The sequence below is a fragment of the Triticum aestivum genome, chromosome 1A (genome assembly GCF_018294505.1).
Source record: "Triticum aestivum cultivar Chinese Spring chromosome 1A, IWGSC CS RefSeq v2.1, whole genome shotgun sequence".
NCBI lineage: Eukaryota > Viridiplantae > Streptophyta > Magnoliopsida > Poales > Poaceae > Triticum > Triticum aestivum.
The window spans coordinates 482,167,090-482,186,741 of record NC_057794.1 but is presented as its reverse complement, the minus strand read 5'-3'; the positions used below and the strand labels follow the sequence as shown (position 1 = coordinate 482,186,741).

General features: G+C 45.0%; 2 protein-coding genes, 1 non-coding gene and 1 pseudogene across 3 annotated transcripts; 3 read left to right on the top strand and 1 right to left on the bottom strand.

The window, feature by feature from the left end:
* Positions 1-1,535: 1,535 nt before the first annotated feature.
* On the top strand, positions 1,536-5,399 carry LOC123152207 (V-type proton ATPase subunit C-like). The gene is made up of 11 exons (XM_044571835.1): positions 1,536-1,794; positions 1,889-1,957; positions 2,054-2,187; positions 2,270-2,369; positions 2,705-2,772; positions 2,933-3,074; positions 3,375-3,491; positions 3,871-3,996; positions 4,611-4,694; positions 4,789-4,868; positions 4,959-5,399. Exons 1-11 carry the CDS (start codon positions 1,660-1,662, stop codon positions 5,038-5,040), a joined length of 1,137 nt encoding a protein of 378 aa, XP_044427770.1. The 5' UTR covers positions 1,536-1,659; the 3' UTR covers positions 5,041-5,399.
* Positions 5,400-9,177: 3,778 nt separating this feature from the next.
* Positions 9,178-12,148, top strand: LOC123058727 (aldo-keto reductase family 4 member C10). The gene is made up of 8 exons (XM_044481423.1): positions 9,178-9,379; positions 9,468-9,612; positions 9,834-9,884; positions 10,476-10,552; positions 10,653-10,740; positions 11,054-11,326; positions 11,456-11,707; positions 11,873-12,148. The coding sequence occupies exons 2-8, from the start codon at positions 9,496-9,498 to the stop codon at positions 11,954-11,956; spliced, it is 942 nt and encodes a 313-aa protein (XP_044337358.1). The 5' UTR covers positions 9,178-9,379; positions 9,468-9,495; the 3' UTR covers positions 11,957-12,148.
* A 4,118-nt stretch (positions 12,149-16,266) lies between these two features.
* LOC123058739 (NADPH-dependent aldo-keto reductase, chloroplastic-like) lies at positions 16,267-19,360 on the top strand (annotated as a pseudogene).
* Positions 16,860-16,945, bottom strand: TRNAY-GUA (transfer RNA tyrosine (anticodon GUA)). Its single transcript is given in 2 exon segments — positions 16,860-16,895; positions 16,909-16,945. It is a non-coding gene; the product is annotated as a tRNA-Tyr (tRNA).
* Positions 19,361-19,652: the final 292 nt, after the last annotated feature.

Sequence of the window (19,652 nt, the reverse complement as noted above, 5' to 3'; positions counted from 1 at the left end):
TTGTTCACCAAATACACAATCTCTTAGACAACTCTGTTGTTTCATGTACATATCATCCCACTTATGGCCATTGTGTAAGTTCCTATGGTCCAAGTAAAGTTTTAAATATTTGAAATTTAGTGCCACATTTACCATGCAATATGTTTCAACGTCAGATTTTACATGCATAAGTTCATCGCACACATTATTACTAGTCATGATCATCTAAAAACCCTGTCCTACCTAAAGAATTTAAATGACTAAGGGCGTGTTCGGTAGTTCACCACAGCTGCAAAATCCTGAACTCCGTCGCCCAGATCCAGCAGCCAGCTTCCCACCTAAACTCCAGGAGTGAGCAATCCGTTCGGTGCTGCAGCTTCTCGTTGCGAGCGATTGACTAGGTAAAAAGGCCAGAAAGTGCCTGCTCAGGAATGGGTGGTCGGGGACGGAGGAGACAGTCCGCGACGGTGGCGAACGACCGGCGGTGGAGAGCGCGGCCGCCGGCGCTGTCGGTGCAGAGCAGTGGATGAGGGTTAGCAGGGCGGGGATGGGTGGTCGAGGACGAAGGAGACGGTCCGCGACGGCGGCGGAAGACTGGCGGTGGAGAGCGCGGCCGCCGGCGCTGAAGGTGCGGAGCGGTAGCGGAGAGCGCGAGCGCCGTCGCTGTCGGTGCAGAGCGGCGGCTAGGGTTGGGGGAAGGGGAAAAGGAGTCGCGGGTGTGGTGGAGTGGCCCCGAGGGAACGGTTGGTGCAGTCCATCGATCACTTGGCGGTGGCATACGCCCGTAATTGTTGCTGAATCCAGCTTCCCAGTTTCCACAGAGCCAGGTATTTCCAGCTCCACGACTCCGTCGATTTTGCACGTAGCGTCGAGCTAGCTTCTCGGTCAAATAACCAGGAGTGGAACCGTTCGGCGGGACTCCAAGGCTGGAGTCGAGGAGTTGAGAGGCCAGAGGGCTACCGAACACGCCCTAACTATAGTTCAAAAGGATGCTACCCAGTTCACGTCCACACCGCCTAGTCATGTGCTGACCGATCACCATAGATGACCTCAGGCCAGTTTTGTCGAAGGAAGCGGATAGATGCGGCACAAAAGAGCGGCCAAGTTAGGAGAAAGTCATGGGCAACATCTTTTCATCTCCGTTTGCCATAGCTTGAGCATGCCCATTGCTTTACGGATGTTTTCAGCACCAAAATCCTGCCTAAAGGGCATGTTTGGAATGCAGCCACGGGGCGCCTTTACCAAAAAATTGCTCGTTGACCACTACTAGGCGCCCGTTTGGACCGGCACCAACATTTCAAATCGACAGACAATTTTTCGGTCCGTTCAGCTTTCACACCCATGCGTTAGTGAGATTGCGGCGACAAAATATTTCGTCAATTTTTTGGTGGGGCTGGTTGGGGCGTGATCCAAATGGACCCAAATATACTGAATAGAGACACGTCATTTGCCACGTGTGTGCATGCCCGACGTGCCATGTTCGGACGCCTGCTTAATTTGGACTAAATTGTTCTGCAAGACACTTGCTCCTGCTTGCAACCAGGCCTGCAGTTAGAGGACCGGACGGATTACCACAAGGGAAACACAACCGAAACATGTTCCCGTCTCGGTCCATCCATATCCACATATCCGAAACAACGTGAAGTTGAAAGTTGAAACAACCTCGGACCTCGGGTGACCATGCCGACGAAATACTTGATCGCCGCCCTCCCCGTACAATCCGCCGGCGGCGACGTCGCCGCCGCCGAGAACTCCCTCTGGCGCAGCCTCGAGGACTCCATCTCCCAGCACTCCATCGACACCCCCCTCTACCGTGTAAGCATATACTAATAGCAAGCCTCTCCTCCGCGATCCTCTCTTCTAGCTACTTCAATTCAATCTCCCCGAGCTTGATCACTCCCTCCTGCAGTTCACCGTCCCCGCCCTCAAAGGCGGCACGCTCGACTCCCTCCTCGCCCTCAGCGACGACCTCATCAGGGTGCGCCTCCTCCTCCCCTACAAGCTATATATAATCTCGTTCGCTAGTGTTAGGGTATTCTGATCGTTGTCTGTCTCTGTGCTTCCGGGCGTGCAGTCGAACCTCTTCATCGAGGGGGCCTCGCACAGGATCAGGAGGCAGATCGAGGACCTGGAGCGCAACGGAGGCGCCGGCGAGGGCGGCGCCCTGATCACCGTCGACGGCGTCCCAGTCGACTCCTACCTCTCCAGGTCTGCGCATGCATTCAGCTGTTGGTTTTCACGGCCGCGTCTGCTTAGCTTAACTGAAGCTTGGCCTTGGATTTTCGCGCAGGTTTGTGTGGGATGAGGGAAAGTACCCAACAAAGTCGCCACTCAAGGACATCATCGCCAGCATCCTGTCGCGGATCTCCAAGATCGAGGATGAGATCAAGGTGATAAGTAACTCTACTTCTTGTTTATTCGTTAGTTTTTTTATTCCAGTCTGCTCCGAATTCTGCTAAGATAGTGGAACGTTAACACTGGTTACCCGTGTAGCTACATGCATTATGGGAACTGTACATGTTGGATAGAGTTGTTTAGCAAGTAATTTTACTCGTCAGCTACACCAAGCCATTCTTATACATATGCCAAGTAGTAGTGGTTTGGGGCTCAATCTTGAGTTTATGGATGTTCACTTCGTTATGAAATACGAATAAGATGAAAATTCCCCCCCTGAAGTTTTGGGTAGAATTTCGAATTTAATGAAACTCAAGATTACCTTTTGCAGGTTCAAGCAGCAAAGTATAATTCTTGTAAGAACCACCTTAGAACAGTCTACAGAAAGCAAAGTGTAAGGTAAAATACCTAGATGTTGCTAGAATGTTGACCACTACTTAGTCCCTAGAATGTTGCTGAGTTCTTGACCTCAAGTCTCCTTGTAAAATAAGAAAAACATGTTTCTCCTTCCATTCATTGTTTTTCCTACTTTAATTGGTCCGCCTTTCTTGTGTGACAGTTTAGTCGTGCGTGATCTGTCGAACCTGGTAAAACCAGAGGATATAATCACTTCGGAACATCTAGCAACACTTCTTGCTATTGTTCCAAAATGCTCCCAGAAGGACTGGTTGTCATGCTATGAGTCACTTGACACCTTTGTGGTAAGTTTGAAATTGTGTGTATGCACTTGAGTAGTGATAATATTTGTGGAAAACTGTCACTCAACTATTTTAGAATTGTCATTCATTTCAATAACTGCCTATTCTGCTTGTGTGTTTTCCCCTCTAGTGTCAATAATCATGAACTTGACATCATATATAAATTACAAATACATTTGACTTGCAACTCTTTTTCACTCAAATATTGTTGTATTTGCCCTTATGAAGAGCTTGTACATAATTTTTGCCGAAAAGTTGTCCTATTTGTGATTATATTCAGTTGAGGTAGTTGTTGAATTATAGGTACCGAGATCATCCACAAGGCTTTATGAGGATGATGAATATGCGCTCTACACCGTCACATTATTTGCGAAGGTTGTTGGCAACTTTAAAGCACATGCTCAAGAGAGAGGTTTTCTGGTAAGTTTTTTGCCCATACCCTCTTTGGAACCTTGTTTACACTTGTCGTAGTTTCACAAGGTAACCTCGATCCAAGCATCCTTCGGTATAACACTAAGGGACAATTCTTTTGCTGGCTTTTTGGGGCTTTTAGAATAAGCTGCTCCCTACCCAGCTTATTCTAGAAGACTAACCAAAATTTTTTTAGAAGCCTACTAGTCAAGCCTTAACTATTAGGCTTCTAAAAAAATTGGTTGCGCTTCTAGAATAAGCTGGGTAGGGGGCAGCTTATTCTTGAAGCCAACAAAAGAACTGGCCCTAAATGATCTTGATTATCGTCCATGTCATTTTTTTTCCTACTTTTGTCAACCATTAACATCTATTTCACCCTGGATTACAGATCCGTGATTTTGTGTATAGTCCTGAAGCACAGGGAAGTGAGAAGGATGACCTGGAAAAGCTGCTGCAAGACGAGGAAGCTATGAGAACCTCTCTTCTGCAACTATTATATGCCAGATACAGTGAGGTATATGCCTTCTGTAGCTTATTTACACGTTCCTGTCCAAAATGGCGTCATTTTCTTCTTGAAAACAAAAGAAGGTTATGTCTCCACTCACTATGGTTTTCCATGAGAACCATTATGTCATAGTGTCCGGCGTCTTATTTTTCTTCAGTTTTCGTTAAGATTGATACTATTATAGTTTCCATATTTGCCGGAGACAACAAGTCATTTGGATGTTTGCATTTTGTTCCGTAGATCTTCTTCACTTTTGCATTAATACCCACTGATTGCGAACTATAATCTCCGTCTATTATTTCCTATCTATTTGAGTTCTTATTTCTATTTATTCTTTTGTGCTCCATAAGTTTTTTCATTTCTTCTCTGGTTGAACTGAAAAACCTCCACACTATGGTTCTGAATTTTTTATGTCTATATCATCTTCTTTAGTAGTTTGACTGTCTGGACATGATGATACTGGGATGTCCAAATCAGGCCTATTCTGACTTACTAATCTGATAGTGGTTGTTCTGAGTTGTCAACATTACACGGTCAACACTTATGGGTTTCTCGTGAGTCGCGACCACCTATGTTCCTGCATGCCTCCTCGATTATAACTGCTTTTACTGACTATGGTGCAGGTATTCAGTTCCTGGATGCACATATGTGCTGTATTTGTCTTTGCAGAGAGCATTCTTAGATATGGTCTGTCACCATCAATCCTGGTAATTATTAATTTCCTCCACTGTTCTACCATGGCCAGTCTTATAATTTCATTATCTGACCGATAAATCTGTTGTTGTTTTTTGCGTCAATCAGTGTGTCGTTCTAGCACCGTCTACGCAGAGCGAAAAAAAAGTAAGGAACATCTTAGAAGAGCATTGTGGAAATGTCAATAGGTAATTCATTGCTTGGGTTGCAGTCAGTTGCGACGTTAGTTAGTTACAAGTCACTCATATTGTTTTGCTAATTGAACGTTTGAATTGCAGCAATGATTTCTGGAAATCTGACGATGATGGTCTCGGAGGTGAAATCCACCCTTATGTATCCTCCACCATGAATGTCGTGTGAGTATGAGCATATAGTGCTAGTGTGCTCCTGATATCTCCATGGAGGCAATGTTCTGGAGCAACTGTTCTTTCAGTAATCAACATATTTTTTCAATGCACTGTTATTGACTCATAACGTCGCATTAAGGGGATACAAGCGTAACGGATTCACACCCGGCCTCTGCAATATGAACGAACAAATTGTCACAACGCAAGTTTGGTCAATTTTTCGGTTTATATGTAGCTTATGTCCTAGAAATGAACCGACCCATTTGTAGCTTTGGGAATCTTTATTTTTTTGGCACAAGACGGAATTCCCGTGTTGGCTTTATAAATGTAAATATATATTTCTGGCACGATATGGAATTTCATTTATTTATAGTTACTCGTCACGATGAGAGTTTGAGTTGTGTTGTTGCAACTAGTTTGTGTTGGTAGCTGATACAACGTTGCATGCCATTTTTGCAAAAGTGATTAGAGGGACTAAAGATATTCACTAGGTATGTCAACATGCTTTAATCGCATGGAAATGAAGAAAAGGTACTTAGAAACCCTAAGCAAAGAGGAGGAAGCAAGGCGACATTTATTTATGCATTTATTCTCTATGTTGAGTAATAGGGAAGATATACTATTCAGAGGGTGTTCGATTAGAGTGGGATGAATGCCTAGCCTCCAAACGCATCTATGACAAAGAAATATGCCAATTAATTAATATTTTAAACGAAGTAAGTACATTGAGATGTGACAATTTTATTATCAATGAAGTGGTAACTTGGTCAACTACTAGGTGATAGCTTTTGACGAAAAAAGGTATGAAGATCCTACTAAGACAAAGTCGATTGAAAGAGTGTAAATTCGATGAGAGCTAAGACATTTTTCATTTTCAAATTCATAAAGAATTTTGATGATATCATATGTTTTGTCTCCTAGTATACGTGAAATACCAACCACGTGCACATCCAAGCCTCATTTCATGCAAGGTGCCATTGATCATCTCTAGTCGAACCGTCAAAATTTATCCCCTCAAAAGCCTCCTCAAATTTTAACTCCTCAAATTTGTGGAGTTAAGAAAAAGTGGTTCCCGTTGAAGTGTAGATATTGATTGCCTAACCCTTTTCATAAGTTCAGACTTTTGGTTGCGTTGGCTAATGCATGAAACTTAACATGACATCAGTGCCTAAGATATTGGTTCAAGTCCCGGCTTTCGCAATTTATCCAAAAATTGATGATGCCCCCTCTATGTCCACCCTAGGCCATCTTTTCAGGCTCAATAGTGGCGACGTGTTGCGTCCGCACTCTCTTTGGGGCATCGTCGTGGAGCTCTTGCCCCGTCTGATTGGTCTCCTATCTTTTACAGGTGTCCTTGTTGTCACTGTTTTCGGTCCTCATGATCTCCTAGCAAGATCAGTACTCCACATCCCACGAGAGGGTAGGCGCTAGTCTATTCTGGGCCGATGGTTACGGTAGCTTGTTGTTAGATGTTTTGTCTCCTCTTTTATTGTTCGACTTTGAATTTTGGCGTTGTAGCTTCCCTCTCATATGTCATTTTGTTTTGATTTGCTTGCATATAGCTTTCATTGCCCCATTATATCAGTTCAGCCGTATGGAGGAAAGCCTTTTTTGAGGTTTGCAGGACATGAATTCATTGAACAATCTCAAATTAAACTCAAATGATAAGTGTCACATGTGTGGCACGAAGCACTCCGGCCCTGACATTTTTTACAACTAAAGTTGCCATCCGAAAAGAAAAAACAAACAAAAAAACAGAAACTTGCCATCCAAAAAGGTAGTTTCCATGCTTGATAACCAAAGTTGACATCCTTGTGTCACTAAAATTGTCATAAAACGGAGTTGCCATGTGTTCGTGCCACACTTGTGGCACTTATTAGGGTCCTTAAACCCAAATTATATCGGCTTCCGGCTGGGTTTTTGGCACAACCTCTTCGCGATGCTTCGTGGGCCGAGATATGCTAGGGACGTGTTTGGTGGCCTTCCCGATCGAGCCTGGCTCAACGAAGCCTGACTGAGATAAGACAGGCAGAAAACTAACATCTGCACTTCGTTTGGTTGTCCGCATCTAGTCCTCTTTCCATGCAACACCTGTTGTCTGGTAACCTCTTCAGCGAGGTGGTGAGGTTACCAGAACACAGCAGTGTGAAGAATAAATTATACACACACAACAGAAGATAGTTGTAAACTATAGCAAGCCACAGTTTTAAATATAGTGCCACAGTTAAACATATCGGTTCAAACGCAAATTGGTACGATAAAAAACTAAACCAACTGGAGCATAGGAAGGATTGTTCTAGACGTTCACGGCGAAGGCGTCGTCATGCCTCCCGCACTTGGTTACCACTTCAATGTTGTCATCGTTGAGGATGACGACCTTGAGCGTGTCGGGAGTGAGCAGATTGAATGTCACCGTGTAGCTGATCTTGATCTGATAGATGACTACGAAGGGGGCCCAACCCTGATCGAGGGTGACCCTTCCGTCCATCAGCCGGACAGTGACCCTCCATGAGCAGCCGGTGTTCGTCCTTAGCTTGAACTCTTGCGGCACAGCAGGGAAGTGCTTGCTGAAGTCTAGGGGTTTCCGGATGCACTCAAGCTGAGGGGAAAGGATCACCTTGCAGAAGTGGGTTGGACCACCCTCCTCCTAGTAGTGCTCGTACTTCCGTCGCTTCCCGCTATGGGGCCCCTCCGGCACTACGTCGTCATCCGTGGCCACCTCCTCAGGCGTGGTCGGCACAACCTTCATGGGCGGCACCACCTCCTTGCCCTTCTCCATGGGCAGCACCACCTCCTTGCCCTTGTTCTCCGTGTCGTTCTGCATTACAAAGAGCACGCATTATGAAGAGTACAAAGTTCCGAGGTTGATCGCCGTTAAAACCTATCATCCATAACCCCTTTATTTACCCATCCTCACGGTCACTACTTACCCACCATCTCACTAAGTTATGTTTGTCTCTCACTGTTCCTCGTATCCATCGCCATGAACTCCAGCAGCAGCTCCAACCCCATCCCCAACCCCTTCCCTTGGGGCATTGGATGGAGGGCTTTCTTCCTCGGGTGCTCGCTCGGTGACCGCACCAAGTTCGAGAACACCATGGAAGTCCGCTCGAACTTCACCAGCATGGCAAACATGCAGAAAGAGCCGGACGCTGTGGTGAAGAAGGCAACGCTGGAGGAGTTGAAGACGTTGATTCCTGACCCAACGAAGGGAGCTATGTTAGTTGACATCCTTTGCTAGGGCATGAAGATTTACTCCCAATACCCATAACCCTTGTACTTCATTCCCGATTGGTAACCTCAAATCTATTGGTACTAGGAACTCATGATGATGTTATGATCACTTATATGGCTATTTACCCCGATCCCCCATTCTTCTAACGTGAATCGAATGCGAATGAGTATGTGAGGAGGTGAAAAAATAACTTACGGCCATTGCCGAAGTGCGGGAGGTGATGATACCGATGCCGATGAAGGGGCCGGAGTCCGCCTTGTTGTTCTTCAATCTGCTGAAAGCCGCCGCCGCCGTCAGTGGGAGTGGAGAGAGAGGGGAGAGAGAGCGGTGAGGGGGCAGTGAGTGAGAGTGGAGAGAGAGGGGAGAGGCAGCGATGAGGGGCCAGTGAGGGTAATAACTGTTAGCGCTTCGGGAAGCAATATGGCTTCTCGAGCGTGGCTCCTCGCGTGGAGGCCCCACCGCCCACATGCATCGCACGAGTCTGGTTCTGGAGAAACTGTCGATTCCAGCGTTCCCAGCGAGGCAGACTCAGATGTGCTTTGAGTTTCATGCTATGCATGCAACCAAACGGGCCATAATTTTCCCGTGCGGGTCTAGTTGGCCTATATGCGGGCAACCAAACACGTCCTAAATCAGCAGACAACAGGGCGACGACACTAATTTTTAAAAAAAGTATGACTAGGTCTCAGTCGACTGAGATTTAACCAAGTCTCTGTCAAGTGGCATAACATATAATGGAGAAAAAGAAAAAACTGAAAAAAAAATTGCACGAATATTAACATAAGATCTAACGGGTATAGCATCGAATGGGACTTAGCAAGACTAAAAAAAAGCAGGGCTACGGCACAACGATAGCGACAGCGTCATTGTCCAGAGCACTCAGACGTGACGATAACGGGGCTCGCACCGGACAAACAACGGCCATGGCGGCAGTACCGTCCAAGCAATTTCCGCTAGTTAATTACACTCCACTCCACGGTCCACTTTGCGCACTGTACTCTCACCGGCCAGAGTCCCTCGCCCCCTTGGTCGCGTCGCCCCTCTCTACCGCCAGGCCGGCCGTCCGCCCACCTCGACTTCGCCTCCTCCGCTCCGGCGAGCCGTCGAACGGCGCAAGGTTCGATCCCCCAAATCAAATCCATCTCAGTGCGATTTCCATGTTCCCGCGATTACCTTTGTCTGCTTCGCTCTTCGATCTCTCGCAGGTTGTTGGGACCAGCCACATAATCTCAGATGGCTGAATCCTTTGTGCTCAACACCGGTGCAAGGATCCCATCAGTTGGCCTCGGCACGGCGACGGGGAAGGCCGAACCCGGCGTCGTACGGGACGCCGTCTACGCCGCCGTCAAGGTCACTTCTAAGCAGAATCTGTATAGCTTTTCTGCTGAACCATATCTAAGATGGATGATCTGTTGAATTCAAAATTAAGTTTCTTCACAAGTACTACTACCCATGTGCTACTCATTTTGTGTGGTTTAAAATGCTACCAAAGCCTGTCGTTGTTTCGATTTTGAAATACCAAAATGTACTCTTCTGTCCAGTACTGAAATTTTGATGTTTTGACAATACAGGCTGGATATCGGCATATCGACTGTGCTCCAGCGTACCGCAATGAGAAGGAGGTAATTAGTAATTACTTGAGCAGTAGCAGTCAATCAGATTTGATAGATGCCCCTTAGATGTGCTTGCTGTGGATTTTTATTCTTTTTACCAAATTAAATTAACTGGTCTGTACTCACTGAAAACATATGTGGTTCTAGATTTTACTGTAATAAAAATGGTTTGCTTGCACAGGAAATGTACATAATTCTTGTGCCCGAACCAATTGTCGATCAAGCGCACTATCTGTACTGCTGTGTTTTGTCTGTAAGACAAGGAACATGGTTCTTCTCTTTGTTCAAAAAATATGGATAATTACCAAATCAAAATATCAAATAAAGTGCCAAAAATTCTGAAAACATTCTCACCTGTACATGTGGGAAGGAATTATGAACCTGCAAAATTGATTGAAAAATATTTAGACATGTGGTCTGCTTAAAGAGAAGGCCACACTGTGACTCTTGATATCATTCCTGCATTCATATGTTGTCTGAACTCATGTAGTACTACAAAATTTATCCCTCCTCTACTCTTGTTGATTTTTATCAAAAGCTATGTTATGTTCTGTCACTAAGCTAACTGAATTGAAATATATGCCTTCTCACCTTTTATAGATTGGTCTCGCTCTCAAGAAATTATTTGATGAAGGCGTGGTTAAGCGTGAAGATCTATTTATCACTTCTAAATTGTGGTTAGACTTCATGTTTTCAACCTCAGCTGCATCATTGATAAAGAAGCAGCTTATGTAATTTGCAGTGCTGCGTTTTCAAAAGATCTTTTAAATTTTGCAGGTCTGGTAACCAAGCCCCAGAAGATGTGCCGGAGGGCATTGACACCACTCTTGAAGATTTGCAGCTGGACTACTTAGACCTTTTCCTTGTAAATTTCTATGCATAATTGTCCATCTCTTATAGTGTATATAATGAAATTCCCTTCGCTCACATAATACTAAAAGTAGATGTATTATGCTTATTATGCAGTCTGAGAAACATTTTCAGCATGAATGTTTTTTTGTATTTGGTAGTAAAAACAATACTAAAATATTTTGTTTTCCGAAAAGGAGGTTGAAACCCCCGGCCTAGCTTTCACTGAACTATGAAGTGTATTCTCAAGCTCATCGTGGGAGAAATTGATTTTAACCGTGTGTATATGTGCCCAAGTTGTTTTGTTGATGATGTCCTATATTTTGCAGATCCATGCTCCACTTCGTTCGAAGAAAGGTGCCACCCCAGCCCCTGAAAACTTTCTTCCTGTTGACATTCCTGCTACTTGGGGAGCAATGGAGAAGTTATATGCCTCTGGCAAGGCCCGTGCGATCGGTGTGAGTAACTTTTCTTGTAAGAGGATGGAGGATTTGCTTGCCATTGCAAGTGTACCTCCAGCAGTCAACCAGGTTGAGTGCCATCCAGGTTGGCAGCAAATGAAACTCAGGGAACTTTGCCAGTCAAAGGGTGTTCATCTTTCTGTAAGTTTTAAACATCGCCAGTATAGCGGCGATTTCCCCTCGTTTTCAGTAACCTTGGTAGCTACTTTCTTGAAAATTACTCCACTTCTCTTGTTTGTTGTTCACAATTTTTTACTTTTGCTTTTGCAGGCATATTCACCCTTAGGAAAACATGGATCACCTGGATCCATGGGTCCAAGCTTTCTTAGCAATCCCATTGTCATCTCTGTTGCGGAGAAGTTAAACAAAACTCCTGCGCAGGTTGCCCTACGCTGGGGTCTTCAAATGGGCCAGAGTGTACTCCCGAAAAGCACCAATGAAACAAGAATAAAGGAGAACTTAAGCATATTTGACTGGTCTATCCCTGAAGATTTGATGGCGAATTTCTCTGAAATTCAGCAGGCATCTCTCAATTCCAGCCTTGTTATTTTGCTCCGTTGAAACAGAATTTTATCCGCATTATGATGTCTAATAATTTGCACATTCTCCCATCGGAGAAATGCAGTGCATGACAGCTTTACCTTCCTATATTTGTTATCTGATATTGTTTTGTCTTGCTAAATGCAGGTTAAGGTGCTAAGAGCTGAATTTGTGGTTCACCCCCAAGGTATTTTCAAAACCGTGGAGGATTTTTGGGATGGTGAAATCTGAAGCGTATGAAGTGCTGCACAGAAGGCATTGCATTCCAGCATGAAACCGTAGTCGTCGTCTGATTTTGTATTTGCATGTAGATGCTTCTTGTAGAGAAGAAACTGAAAGCATATTGGCTAGATCATCTGTCTTCCTCTGTAATTTTTACTGGTTTACTATGATTATCGGATCCCTTTATCCGGGAATATCTCATTTTCAAGTGTCAATACAGGCCGCTTCGTGATACCGAAGCTCATGGAATCTATAGTTGAGCCATGAAATCCCCTGGTTTACTCCATTTTCCACGTTTTGCAATACTAGTAAATAGATACAATAAGAAAAAAAAACTAATTTGGTACTGTAGTTGTTGATGAAATATTCTACAAACTTGGGTCAAACTTTACATTGTTTGGCTTCAAGCAAAATTTATACGCCTTATTTTCAAACACCGAGGGAGTAGAAAATAGTTCTGGTCTGATCATTTCTTTTTCGTTAGTGCTGTTAAGAATTGAAAACAATTGATATTCTGGCAGCTACCAGAAAATGGTGGTACATCTCTAAGGGCATCTCCAACGTGAATCCTCAAATTGGCCCCAAATATCCGGACTGGACGGTAATTAGACTTTTAGCGCTCCAACAAGGATCACCAAATGGGGCCAGACCGGCCCGGGTGTTTGAAATCCCACAGACCAACTTCAAACCGAGGAGATCTGGGTGAGTCCAGGCGTCCGCCATGGGAGAAATTCCCATGGCAAATTTAGGAAAATTATGTAGGGTTGAAATGAAATTAGGAAAAAAATGTTTTCTCTAGAAGTCATGGGAGAAATTTTTGTGGTGTTTACATGGCAATAATAGGAATGATGGTATCAGAAAAACATGGCAGTTATGGAGGGAAATGTAAATTGTTACATGGAAAATTTAGTATTTTTTGTGTTCTAAATCATGGCAAAATTAAAGAATGTTGTAATGGTCAGATGGCAAATGTAGGACTTTTTGTACTGCTCACATGGCATATTTTGGAAAATGTTTGTATTGCTCTTGCTCACATGAAAAAATTAGTGGGTATTTTTTGTTCTGCACATACAAAAAATCAATAATATAATAACAAGCATGACAACTTACGTAAAAAAGTAATCAATCCAGGGGAAAAGGGACAGCTCTCTCTCCCTCTCTCACATGAGAAGCTCTCTAGTCATGGAAAAACAAATATGAGGACATAAGGGGCCTGTTTGGTTGCAGTTTGCAACAGTAGTTGCATTGCATGTCCATCTCTAGCCAGCCTGGTTGCTGAAAAACAGCCTCATATGCAGTAGATGCAACATGTTTGGTTGCCTGTATCGCATCGAGAGGCACTTGCCCCCTGCTGTTTGGTTGCCCGCATTTGTGCTTAGGGTGTGAGCAGATGCAAACTTCAGCCGTTTGATTGCAAACAACGTTTGTGTTCTGCTCACCTCATTCAAATGTGGTGGCCTTACCACCACACATGAACAGCACAACAGCAACATCACAATATCTAAGATCAAACAAAGCAAGCAATGTAATGACAGCAAACTTAACACAGCAAACTACTTAATTAGATAGCATAAGTCTAGATTAAGAGCAGGGGCATCCTCCTTCCCTGCTGTGCCAGGGTGCTGCTCCTGGCCAAAATATGAACAAGTTCCCAGCACAAGTCTCGTCACACACCCTAAAAGTTCTCCACTAACACCTGACTTAACTTAACTGCATAGCCTGCTCGATGCCACCAAGGCAGTTGTGCCTGCTGCAATGATACCTGCACATCACCGACGAGTCGTGGTTGTAGATCTAAACCTTCAGTTCGAGTCCGGAGATGCGCACAACGACGAGGTCGTCGGGGACGATGCGGTGGCGGCGGCAGAAGTAGTTCCACCCCCGGTCAAGCACCATGTGGCCCTCAAAGTTTTGGACCTGCACTTAGAACACGCGCCGCTTATTGGCTGAGAGCCTGACCACGCGCGGGAGTCGCTTGATGACCAGCCAGGTGTTCATCACCTCCACGAACTTGGGAGGGACGACGAGCATGGCGAGGTCCTCGTTGTCCTTGATCCGCTGGTAGAATCTCATTGGCTCCCTGGCTCCCTCCTCGTGGCCCTGCCACGGAGATCGTCCCCTTGAACGAGGACACGCTCATGAAGGCGATCCTGCCAGGCAGGTCCACCGTCCTGAGCCACCTGTTCATGGGGATGAAATCCTCGGCGCGCTCAGCTCCGGCCACGACCTGAGCTCCTCCACCCGCCACATCCCAATCAGTCTTCAGTATCTTGTCAGGCAACATGACAAGTATTAGTATCAAGCAAGCAAGCAAGCAAATGCCACTGATAAGTGGCACTGATCAGTGGACTTGCCCAACAGCAAGTGCCACTGATTAGTGATGAATACTAGAATGCCCAACAGCAAGTGCCACTGATCAGTGGCATTTGCCCAACAACAAATCAGTGGCATGTGCTCATGGACAAATGGCAATGATCAGTGGCACTTGGTGTTGGGCAAGAGCACTAATCTACCTGCTGTAGTGCAAATGGCACTGATCAATGACACTAATCAGTGACTTGCCCAATAGCAAGTGCCATTGATAAGTGCCATTTTGCCCAACAGCAAGTGCCATTGATAAGTGGCATTTGCCTATCAATGACACTTGTTGTTGGGCAAGTCACTGATCAGTGCCATCTTCTTTGCTGCAACTGGCATTGATCACCGAACTATCCTAAACAAGGAAACATATAAAAATAGCAACAGCAAGTGCCAATAGCATCCATGTGCAGTCATGCAGATTTGGGACCATCCTAAAATGGTCCTACTACATGCACGTATAACATCCACTCATGGCACAAACCCTAGTTTCAACATGCAACATGAAACAATGACATGATCCTAACATGAACATGCCATCAGTCAACATGATTCTAGCATTCATCACTCAACATGAACATGATTCTAGTATGAACACAGCTACTAGCATGTAGCACAAATCTAGCATGTAGTAGGACTCGGACTAGCATGATTCTAGGATTCTAGCATGAACATGAATCTAGCATGTAACACAGCTACTAGTATTCTAGCATGAACACAAGCACTAGCACACGCACTGTACAAAACAAAAACAGATCAATCCGGCGGAGCAGAGGACGAGCCGGCCCCGGCGACGGCCTGCGGCATCGGCCCCGTGCTGAACGCCACGCCGGAGGTCGAGAAGGACGGCACACTGACCGGAGAAAACCCTTGGACGGGGATCAAGAAAACCCCCGAGCCCAATGGCGTCCCAAGAAGGGGCGGCTCCGTCGACGGCGCCGGCGCCGAGCCCAGAACAACGAGGTCCGGAATCGGCGGCGGAGCAGGAGCGGCCGACACCGCATTGGCCGGCCTCGTGGAGGCCGGCAGCAGATGGGGGACGGCGCCCGCAGCGCCGAGGCCAGGTCGCGGCCCGAGTTCTGGAGCCCGACCAGCCATCGCTCCTGGATGCTGACGATGCGCTGGTCGACCGGGGTCAGAGGGCGGCGTGGCGGCGGGCGTGGCGGAGCCATCGGAGCAGAGGAGAGGAGAGGGAGGGGCGGTGCGGGAGAGAGAGGGAGCGATGGAAACAGTGCGCCTGGGCGGTGTCAGGAGAGTGGGGGACGAGTAATGAGACGTCGCCTCCATCTCCCGCGCTACCCGAGACGTGCAACTGCCCCGCACGCGCGGCCGCGCCTAGTCAGGCTCGCGAGAAACTGCCGATTCAGCAGTTCCCGCCGGGCCAGGCTGCAGGCTGCTTTGAGGTTCGTGTGGGCCTCAAATCGCATGCAGCCAACCAAACAGGCCGTGCACATTCCGCATGGACCTGGTTAGGCTGCATGCGGGCAACCAAACAGGCCCAAGCTGATCAACTCACGTCAAATGTCGAATATGTGTTCTGGACATGTTGCTTGCAATGGGTTATCCTTTTATAAACATATAAAAATCATCATAATCTGTTTCGCAAAATAGACACTCTAATTTGGCCTGGTATCTGGTATCGACAGTATTGCACCATAGAATAGGGTGTGATGCGTGCGTATGTACGAGCGTTTGCGTTACTGTGTTTGGAAAAAAGATAGTATTGCATCGTAGAACTCATCATTACAACTTTGCGCTAATAAAACTTGGCACGGGAATATAAAAAAACAGTTTTGCTAGAGCACATCTAGATGTGCCATAAGTATTGCACATCTAAGTTCTATATCATTGATCTTACGTCGAGATGCGTGTGGATATTTTTTTTCTTTTTTCTTTTCCTCTTTATGCTTAACTCACTTATTTAGATGTGCAATAATTAAAGCACATCTAGATGTGCCTTAGACACACCCTATAAAAAACCTAGGCCGGCAGGTCCAGCAAAAAGAACTCCACCGGCCGCTTGATCGCCGCTCTCCGCCTTGTCGCATGCCCGCGTGGATCGATCAGCTTCCACTCCAACCCAATCACAGGTAACCACCCATCATTCGTCTGTTTTTCCGTCAGGATTAATTTCACTATGCATCAGCGCAGTAGTATAATTATTCTCAGCTTGAACTCTGAAGGACCCTCGTGATCCCTCGTAAATCCAAACTGTTGTTATCTTCCGTGCCTATGACTGGAGCAGCATCTTTATACCTGCTTGTTCTTTGATCTCTAGCAGGCTTTTGGAGAGATGGCCGAATCCTTCGTCCTCAACACCGGAGCAAGAATACCGTCAGTTGGCCTCGGCACGGCGAAAACAGAGCCCGGGACCGTCGGGGAGGCCGTCTACGCTGCCATCAAGGTTCTTTAATGGAATCTGTACAGATTTTCTCTGTTAATTGATCCAGATAAGCTTTGTAGATTGTAAGATTTGTTCAATTCAGATTTTAGGCCTGTGTAGCTGGGCACTTTCCTGTTGTTTGGCTAAAAAATCGCAAAAATAAAAATGTTATCCGACCTACCGGATTCGAACCAGTGACCTAAGGATTTATCTGCAACGACTACAGTCCTCCGCTCTACCAACTGAGCTAAGGTCGGTTTGTGTCAATCTGCGTGCACCTCGCTTCATAACCTCGCACTTCACCGTCTGAACAACGAGCATCCCATTCTTAAATTCGAATCTTAGTCGGACTTGAAGTGCTCACACGCTACAAATTGTGTGTGATTTAATCTGGAGCGGGGTGTACATACAGCAAGCAACACAATTGGTTATAAGTTCTTTTTCCAGGAAATTGGTTATGAGGTTATCTCTATGGTTCCAAAATTCCATCAGTTTAGCCTACGAACACTTAGTTTTTGGCACTTTTTGCTTCTATTCTCGCTAAATTATACTTTTACATTCTCTTTCGCCCTTCCTCTTTTCTACCGAAGCTCCGCCACTGGATTTAAGCTCTGGAAAATGCTACTGAAGCGTACCATATAATCTTAAGCTTGAAACATGAAACTATATACTATCTCACCCAAGTCTAACAATTTGATGCACTTACAATGCAGGCTGGATATCGGCATATTGATTGCGCTCCAGCGTACCGCAATGAGAAGGAGGTAATACTTGAGCCATAGCTTTCTATAAGATCAGGAAAATGATAGGCTCATGAAATGTTGGTGGTTAGTCATCAGAGTATGACACTCATGACATCATTATTATTTTTATCTGAAGTAATTTCTGCTACACAAAACTGTCCATCTGTAAGACTGTAACCGTTATGTTTTTTCATATAACCCAGCGAATTCAATCTACACCTTTTATAGATTGGTTTGGCTCTGAAGAAACTGTTTGAGGATTATGTGGTTAAGCGTGAAGATTTGTTTATCTCTTCTAAGTTGTGGTTAGGCTTCATTCCTTTTTACCCTAGTTTCATCATTTGTATGTAATTTGCAGCGCCGTGTTGTCAAAAGATGTTTTGGATTTTGCAGGTCTGGTAATCACGCCCCAGAAGATGTGCCAGAGGGCATTGACACTACTCTTGAAGATTTGCAACTGGAGTACTTAGACCTGTTCCTTGTAAATTTCTATGCTTGATTGTCTATCCATTTAACAGTGAATCTACTGTGATATGCCTGTTCCCCCACGCAGTACCGAAAGTACAAATATGACTCACCTCTAAGCAGCTTCTTTGGCGTAAAAGATTGAGAGGGTCAAACAAAACCTAATAGTATTACATTTACTGAACGATGAAGTGTTGTTTTAACTGAATGAAGTGCATTCCTGAGCTTAGTGTGAAGTAAAAGTTGCTTTAACTCTATGAATGCCTTTTTGAAAAAATATATTGTGCAGATCCACGCTCCAGTCCGAACTAATAAAGGAGCTGTCCGAACCGCTGAAAACTATATTACTCTTGATGTCCCTGCTACATGGGGGGCGATGGAGAAGTTATACGACTCCGGCAAGGCTCGTGCAATCGGCGTGGGCAACTTTTCTTGTAAGAGGATGGAGGATTTGCTTGCCATTGCTAGAGTAACTCCTGCTGTCAACCAGGTCGAGTCCCATCCAGGTTGGCAGCAAATGAAACTCCGCGAACTTTGCGAGTCAAATGGTGTTCATCTTTCTGTAAGTTTCGAACATCACTAATGGACCAGTAGTTTTCCCTCTTCTTCTTCTTCTTTTTCAATAAGATACTGCCAAAGTTTCTTGAAAAACACTTCCCCTGGTTAGTTTACTTTAGGTTCTTCTCTTGAAAATCACTTCTCCCTTGGTTAGTTTACTCTAGGTTGTTCAATAATTTTTTTACTTTCATTTTGGCAGGCATATTCACCCTTAGGTAGGCCTGGATCACCTGCGTTCACGGGTCCAAGCTTTCTTAGCAACCCTATTGTCATCTCTATTGCCGAGAAGTCCTGCACAGGTTGCTCTACGCCGGGGCCTTCAAATGGGTCAGAGTGTGCTTCCAAAAAGCATCAATGAAACAAGGATAAAGGAGAACTTTAACATATTGGACTGGTCTATTCCTGAAGATTTGATGTCAAAGTTCTCTGAAATACCACAGGCATGAATAAACTCCTCTATTTTCCTCCATGCAAAATTGCAAATGGTCCTTCCTATTTTTATTATGTTGGTTATATTGGCTTAGCACACCTTGATGGTAATATGCAATGTTTTGTCCTTCCAAAAAAAATCTTAAAAACATTAATGTTTTGTATCACTATTTTTTTAGAAACATAGTGCGTCAATCTATAGAATTACCTCTGATATTGGCTATTGAGATTGTTTTGGTCCTTTGTATGCAGATTAAGACTCTAAGAGCTGAATTTGTAGTTCACCCGCAAGGTATTTACAAAACCGTGGAGGATTTTTGGGATGGTGAAATCTGAAGTGTATGAAGTTCTGATGAAGGCATAGCATTATTATCATGCTAGCATAAATATCTTGCTTCTTCAGTTCTTCTCATTGGTTGTATGCAGATGGAGCTACTTACTTTAAAACTTCTGAGAATAAATGGCTTTTTTTATGGATGTGTGGACCAACGGATGGGAAGGCCGAAAAAATGCCTTCTTTTACTGATGGCTTAAAATAATTGCTCGATCATATATTTTTCTCATGTGCTACCATTTTGATTGTTGTATTCTTCTATTCGCAAATATTGTATTTGTTGGGGAACGTTGCAGAAAACAAAAATTTTCCTACGGTTTCACCAAGATCCATCTATGAGTTCATCTAGCAACGAGTGATCGGATTGCATCTACATACCTTTGTAGATCACGCGCGGAAGCGTTCAAAGAACGGGGATGAGGAAGTCGTACTCGA